At 45.1% G+C, this 8,039-nt stretch overlaps 1 protein-coding gene across 1 annotated transcript in view; it reads right to left on the bottom strand.

The window, feature by feature from the left end:
- The window catches only part of NTSR1 (neurotensin receptor 1 (high affinity)), a 183,934-nt gene that overhangs the window by 19,666 nt on the left and 156,229 nt on the right, over positions 1 to 8,039 (bottom strand). The window contains exon 2 of the mRNA XM_015415607.1: positions 2,045 to 2,246. Within this exon, the coding sequence (XP_015271093.1) occupies positions 2,045 to 2,246 (202 nt within the window). The remainder of the gene's footprint in view (positions 1 to 2,044; positions 2,247 to 8,039) is intronic.

Consider the following 8,039-nt stretch of genomic DNA (forward strand, 5'->3'; position numbering starts at 1 on the left):
AGAAGAAGAAGAAGAAGAAGAAGAAGAAGAAGAAGAAGAAGAAGAAGAAGAAGAAGAAGAAGAAGAAGAAGAAGAAGAAGAAGAAGAAGAAGAAGAAGAGATTGGATTTATACCCCGCCCTTCACTTGGAGTCTCAGAGCGGCTTACAAACTCCTTTCCCTTCCCCTCCCCACAACAGACACCCTGTGAGGTGGGTGGGGCTGAGAGAACTCTGACACAAACTGCTCTTTTTCAAGGACAGTTGTGCCAGAGCTTGTGACTGACCCAAGGTCACATCAGCAGGTGCAAGTGGAGGAGTGGGGAATCAAACCCGGTTCTCCCAGATTAGAGTCCGCGCACTTAACCACTACACCAAACTCACAAAGATGTGTGAGCCAGAGGCTAAAAAACGGTGAGCTAGCTCACACTCACTCAGCTTAGAGGGAACACTGATCACCACCTCTGTCCTCTTGTGTGCAGGTCAGAACTATTGCTTCTCTGCTTCTTGTTGGTACAGAACACTTATCCGAATGTGTGAATGTGCTATTCCCAGACATAAAAATCATGGCTTTTAAACTGCATCCCTGAATGTCCTCAATTTTCACCGGGTGAGCAACCAACCCTATGTCTCGTATGGATTCAACTGTGCTGTCTTTCACCAGTGGGCCCTGAGAACTTATTATTCTACCTAAGACTTTGGTACAGCATTATGTGTGTGTCTTGATTTTTTTGCTGAAAAGGAATGTTGTCACCTACTCCCAAAATAGTCAGTGATACATAACAGAGTTTAGATTGATTAACTCTCTTGAGTACAACTGAGGAACATAAGGGAGTTTTGCTCAGCTTGACGTGTTCATGACGCCCTCAGATTTGCAGTTATTTCCAAAGTAGAAATGGATTTTTTTAAAGGAGGTGGCACATCCAACCCTGCGAGTTTTACAGAAATAATAGAATAGAAAAAAACATTTTTAATTTTTTTTGCTTGTTTCAATTGGTTTTCAGATCCCAAGGATCTGATAAAAGGGCCCAGTTTTGAGATGGCATTGGCAGAGAATTGATTGCATTTCCCAGCATTCTTAAAAGGCAAAAGTAACTATCCAGGGCTTTGACAGAGACTGAAGCTTGTAAGAATTAAGAAAAACCTCACCAGCCGCACAAGCATGGTGACATCACTTCTGGGGGAAACCTGGAAACCACAGCGGTAGCTCTAGGAAAGCCTGGGAATTCTATGGTTGACCATAGAGTTTCTGGAGATTCCTTAAACTACCACCATCACTTCCAGTGTAGCTCTGGAAGGGAAGGGACCTTGTGATCCATGGATTTCCCACTGTTTCACCTCGTTATTCTCCCTGGATGGCTTGGTACGGTGAAGCCTTTTCAGATGTCCACAAAGCCTAAAAGAGAAGGGAAGGGCCCTTGGGCAAGAGAAACAGATCACTATTGTTTATGACAGCGGTATTCATGAATACTGGGTTGGATCAGCAGGGACCCAGCTTGGTGTAGTGGTCAAGAGCGGCGGACTCTAATCTGGAGAACTGGGCTCGATCCCCCACTTGAAGCCAGCTGGATGACCTTGGGCAAGTCACAGCACCCTCAACCTACAAATAAGCATAGCTCGCCACCTAGTGGTGCCCCAAAAGAACTACAGCTTCAGGCAGCCAAACAATGCTTTGGGATTCCCTGGCTATTACACACACAATGCCATAGGATATATATATTTTTTAACCGGCTTGGATCTAAAAGTTTCACTAATGGTGGAGCCTTACTCTGATGCAAGGACTCTCCAGTTGGTCCACAGAGCTTTGCTGTGCTGGAAAAGGCATACTGTAATAGTGGTAGGCTCTTTACAGCAGTGGAGGGCTCCACTGTTAGTGGAAGAGGGTGTTTGGATTCAATTCACTTTGTTTTTCAAACTCCCCCCCCCCAATGCATTGTCCACTAATGAAGCTGGGAGTTTCTTTACAGAGAACAAACATGTAACTGCTGGATCTCAAAACACCAGCACAGCCTTGATGGAGATAACAGCTGAATTTGTGAACGGTGCTTCAACACGAGAGGTACATACTTAGAACGCAGACTCCATGCTTCAGGGCTTGTACACGGCCGGGCTCCATGGACATGCTGAGCATGGTCTGCTGCCCTCCGATGGTGCACACCTGGTTTTCTTGTGCGGCCTGCTTGAACATGACGATGAGCTGGTTGGCGATGATGGTGTTCAGGACGGAGATGACGACCATCGGGAAGACGAAGGAGATGAAAGCGTTGACCTGAGCGGGAAAGGACAGACAAAAACAGGTCTTATGATCAACAACCCTGTCAACTGGCTATGCTAGCTTTCTTTCTTTCTTTTTTGAATAATATTTTAATTGGGTTTTCATAATAATATGCATATCAATAATCATTTACCATTACTCATTTCGTCCCATTGATACCCTACACAAAGAATAAACAATATTCAACAGCAACAGTTGCCAAAGTTGTCATTGATCTCTTGTTCCCTTCTTTTCTCTCCTCACTTCTTATTCTCTCTCTCAAATAGTGATTACATACATCATTGAAGAACATATGTTACAGTATTTTTATTATTTAACATTTTCCATCTTATTTTAATTAACATTTTGTTTATTTATTTATTATACTTTATCTAGATAGTTTTGCTCCATTTTTATTGTTATTTCTTTATTTTCTTTGTTTACCCCCCAGCTGCTCTGGCTAGGTCTTGCTTTCTTTTGATCATATGGAGAACCTTCCCATTGGCGAGGCACAAACCACCAAACACTCTACCCTGTGACATGCAATGCTCCCTCTAAGCTGTGGAGTCACATGAGCAGAAATTCTACTTTGTAAGCTCCTGGCATTAAAGGTGTGAGCGAGCGATTTGGCCACTGCATAGGTTAGTGTGCTCTGGAGCCACCCGGAGGCTAAAAAACTGCGAGCTAGCTCACACTAACTCAGCTTAGAGGGAACACTGCTCACAATGCTACTATGCACAAGTCAAACATCTCTGTGGAAGGCTTCTCCGGTTCTCCATACGAACAACCCAGAAAGACCACTCTAATAAAACACAGCTGCACTGATGATTCCAAGAGAATTAAAAGAACAGTACTTACAACAAGAGATGAACAGAGGTGGTTGGCCATTGCCTGCCTCTGTATAGCAACCCGGGACTTCTGTGGTGTTCTCTCACTCAATTATATTGTATTTGTAATTCAGTTCCAGGAAAAAAAATAATTTGCCCGAAGAAGAATTTCTCGAAACACGCAACTTTAACCTGGGAGGCATGTCGCTTTGATGCTTGCTGTATCTCTTTTCGGAAAGCAAAACAGCCAACGATATTGGCATTGACGGATGCTGCATCTCTCATTAGAAAGCAAGATAGTCTACAGCACTGAATCCTGTCTGCATATTCGTCTCTGCAGCTGTGGATATATATTGTTATAAGTGGATATATATTGTGGATATATATTGTTATATGTTGTTACACGATATATATTGTTCTTTAGCTTTTGTTATCAATCTACTATAATTAATAAGATACACTAGGGTCTTTATTGTATATTTATGATTTAAATGAATATATGAAGGCATAGTGGCATATCAGAATTGTGTATTTTGTTTTAACACGGTGTTTTCCCACATTTACTCAACCTCGGCATGTTTCCTGTTTGTTGCCGAACCTCCTGGTGAGACCTGGAGACCTCCTGGAATTACAACTGGTCTCCATACCTTCTTGCAGGGCCACCAGGATAATCTTCAGAGATCATAGAATCATTGAATGTTAGAGTTGGAAGGGACCTTGCAGGTCATCTAGTCCAACCCCCTGCACTCTGCAGGAGCATGGCCGAAAGATAACCCTACAACATACCCAAAAGATGGTGGTCCAGCCTCCGCTTGAGAACGTCCAGCAAAGGAGCATCCACCACCTCCCGAGGAGATGTTGGTGAGTGTGAGGAGGTGAAAGGCTGTGGCTCAGTGGCAGAGCATCTGCTTTGTATGCAGGAGGGTCGCAGGTTCAATCCCTGGCATCTCCAGTTAAAATCCCCGGCATCTCCAGTTAAAAGGGTCAGGCAGGAGGTGATGTGAAAGACCTCCACCTGAGACCCTGGAGAGCTGCTGCCAGTATTGAGTGGACAAGACTGACTGTGATGGACGGAGGGTCTGATTCAGCATCAGGCAGCTTTGTGTGTTCATGTTTTCCCCCACTAAGAATCAACTTCCCAAATGCTGGTGGGTGGTCTCCTCGCTGCTTTCAGAAGTTTATTACGGTCATAAGACCAGTCACGATAAATACAGATAAAAAAGACAATTTAAAATGAACAAATACATAGAAGATATGGGGATATATGTGTAAAAGACACACTCATGTGTGTGTAAAAAGCACACTCATTTCATTAATTTCTTTCCCAGCAGCTGATGTTTCCTATCACACAGAATTTTGCTACTGCATGTGATACAGTTATCTGACTATCACCTAATAGATATACCCAAAGGGTTTCAGGACCAAAATCTATATAATACTGTAATGGTTTGAATCTGCAGAGTAATGGAATAATTAATTGTAGCCTTTCTCCTTGATAGAATTCGCAGTGCGCCACACCCACAGCAGAAACTCATTAGGATTGGCTACATTAGGGGTGTGTGGCCTAACATGCAAAGGAGTTCCTGCTACAAAAAAGCCCTGGGTTTTGACAACAAACAAGGTAAACAGAATAACAAGCAAAAAGTGGGTGTGGCTGGATAACTACACTTCTGGTAACATGGGGGTGCGGCCTAATGTGCTAATGAGCTGTGCTGTTAGGGGTGTGGCCTAGTATGCTAATGAGTTTCTGCTGTTGGGTGTGGCCTATTATGCTAATGAGTTCCTGCTGGGCTTTTTCTACAAAAAGAGCCCTGCTATCACCTAATAGATATACCCAAAGGGTTTCAGGACTAAAATCTATATAACACTGTAATGGTTTGAATCTGCAGAGTAATGGAATAATTAATTGTAGCCTTTCTCCTTGATAGAATTCGCAGTGCAAAAGTGTATGTGTGATAGATTTATTTGAACAGGGGCAGCAACGCTGCTGCAAGGGCAGGTGTAGCTCAATCCTTTTCTTAAGCGTTAATAATTTAAAGAAAGCACTGCTTTGTCATTTTGGGAGTCAATGGCTGCAATCACACCAGCGAGGAAATGCGGGCGGGAAGCGAGGCTGTTTCCCTGATGGCTTTTTACGACGCTCCGCCCCAAGGACGACTCCGGGACGCTGGACAGATGTGTCCGTCTGATCGCGTCCCTTTAATCCGCAGGGGAATCGCATGTCTGTTGCAGCTTCTTGTACGTATGATCGCAGCCAATATCAATTAATCTTTGGGACTCTAGATCAATTAATCTTTTGGACTCTAGATCAATCAATCTCCTCAATGCCTTATCTATTTCCGTAAGAACAGATTCACAAATCCAGAAAATTACAGGTAAATGACAGAGGAAACCAGACTTCCTGTTCATCAAAGGCATGGAGTCAGGTGGCAAAACTCTGAGTGCTGGAGGAGACCACATCTCATCCCTGAAGCTGGTAGCTCACATGTTGATTAAAATAAGCCATTGATCTCGTTAGACAAACAGCCAGCAAGATACTGTCTGGTTTCCATGGCGCGAGGTAACACTTTACATCAATAATATCTGATTTGCAGCGGCGGCGGGTTCATTCATCCTGTTATTTTTATTATAGCTGGGGTTCTCCTGATTTCTCAGTTTTATTCCATCTCTGCCGGGAAGCAGTCTCTTTGGTGTAAATTTTAACGACGGGTCGCTAGCCGCTGATCCAATTAGCCAATAACCTCTGCCCCAGAAGATGAGGATTGATTGGAGCCACAAAGCCAAGTCATGACATTTCTAAAATCCAATGTCTGCAGCAGTTCTTTTTTTGGAGAAAGCAAAATGGGATGAAATTAACCAGAGGAGGAGGAAGAAGAAGAGGAGGAGGAGGAGGAGGAAGAGGAGGAGGAAGTAGAAGAAGAAGAAGAGGAGGAGGAGGAGGAGGAGGAAGTAGAAGAAGAAGAAGAGGAGGAGGAAGAGGAGGAAGAGGCGGCGGCGGCGGAAATTGGATTTATACCCCTCCCTTCACTACCCCAAAAGAGTCTCAGAGCAGCACACAATCTCCTTCCCCTTCCCCTCCCCACAACAGACACCTTGTGTGGTACTTGGGGCTAAGACAGAGCTCTTTCGAGAACAGCTCTGAGAAAACTTATAACTGACTCAAGGTCACACCAGCAGCTGCATGTGGAGGAGTGGGGAATCAAACTTGGTTCTCCCAGATTAGAGTCCACGCTCCTAACTACTACACCAAACGGACTCTCTTTGAATCTAATAGAAGGTACTGCAAAAAAAGCGAATGCAAATAAGGTCTGGGTGCTCACTGACTAACGATTGTTCGTATTTACACGACCGTTCTAAACTGGTTTGAAGTCAGTGACTGTTCTTGTGGAGGGCTACTCACTTCCACCGCTGTGTTCTTGCCAGTGAACACACATATGGAACTGCCTTATAGTAAATCAGACCATTGGTCCATCAAGATCAGTACTCAGCCTGGTAGTTGGTTCTCCAGGGTCTCAGGCAGAGGTCTTTCCCATCACCTATTAACTGTAGATGCTGGGGATTGAACTCGGGACCTTCTGCATGACAAACCAATGAATCATAGAATCATAGAATCACAGAGCTGGAAGGGGCCACACAGGCCATCTAGTCCAACCCCCTGCTCAATGCGGGATCAGCCTAGAGCATCCCTGACAGGTGTTTGTCCAGCCACTGCTTAATACAGTCATAGAATCACTGAGCCATGGTCTCTCTGCGACAAGGGGGATCTGGAACCCAAACTCAAGGAAGTCACATGAACACACATGCATGAAGCTGAATCAGACAATGGGTCCATCCAAGTCAGTGTCACCTTCTCTGACTGTCAGCGGTTCTCCAGGCTCTCCGGCCTTCACACCACCTGCCACCTGATCCTGAACTGGAGATGCCAGAGATCGAATCTGGAACCTCCTGCATGCCAGGCAGATGTTCTGCTATGAAACCACAGTCTCTCCCTGACAAGTCAACAAACAATCCATGGAAGCACCAAGATGGCTGCCTTGGCACAGGACACTGAGTAGAAAGCAGCCCTCTGCGTGGGCAAGTGACATCACCACATGGGTGCCGCTGACATTGTCCTGGCCGACGTGGTCCTCCGTGGTGCTCAGGGGGTTACCATGCTTCCCCAATCACCACCTCCTGATGCTCTACAGTAAGACACGTGCATCCCCCCCCCCATTAGTGCTCAGCATCAGAAGCTGGAAGTTCTCCAACAATCACTGCAGGGGCCATTCCTGATGGAAAGCACTCTCAATCGGATGGCATCCATAAGTTAACCTCAGGAACTGTAGCTTGCAAGGCTGCTGAGACGACAAAAGAAAATGGTTTGAAGCTGGCTTAAAATCTCTAGCGTAGCTCTTCTGGTTTAAGCGTTTCACCACTTGGACGCGTCCTGTCTCGCTCTGATGGAGACGCGCCGAGACCCGGCTGACGGGAGGGGTCCGAGTTCGTTCCAGACCTCCCCAGGGTCTTTGTAGGAGACCCCCCAGCCTGGGGAGCTGAGGAGAGCCTCTTCCAAGGTGACGGCCAAGGAATTGAGGCTCACCTTCTTCCCCGAAAGGTACCAGCATGGCGCCCGGAGATGACTGCCGGAGCAAGCGATCACAACCAAACTTTTAAAATGCTTCCAAAAGATCTCCAAGGCTTCAAACTGCGAGTTAAGCAAAGCTCAGGTGAAAAAAAGCGAACTGAACTTTGGTAGTAATTGGAAGCGGTTAAGTTTGAAGCGCTGGGGGAGAGGAATTCAAGCACCCCCACCCCTTTTGAGTAAACTTTAAAAACGGTTTTAAATCGGAAATAAAAAGACTTAAAGCTAAAACAAACACATAAGAAGTTAAGCGAATGCAAAAACTGCTAAAGTATACAAAGCGGAACTAAATCGCATAACTTTTGTCTTGTTTTGGAAAATTGAATTCTTGTTGATATTATGGCTGGGAGAGGACGGAGG

The sequence above is a fragment of the Gekko japonicus genome, unplaced genomic scaffold (genome assembly GCF_001447785.1).
Source record: "Gekko japonicus isolate JY-2015 unplaced genomic scaffold, Gekko_japonicus_V1.1 scaffold2654, whole genome shotgun sequence".
Taxonomy (NCBI): domain Eukaryota; kingdom Metazoa; phylum Chordata; class Lepidosauria; order Squamata; family Gekkonidae; genus Gekko; species Gekko japonicus.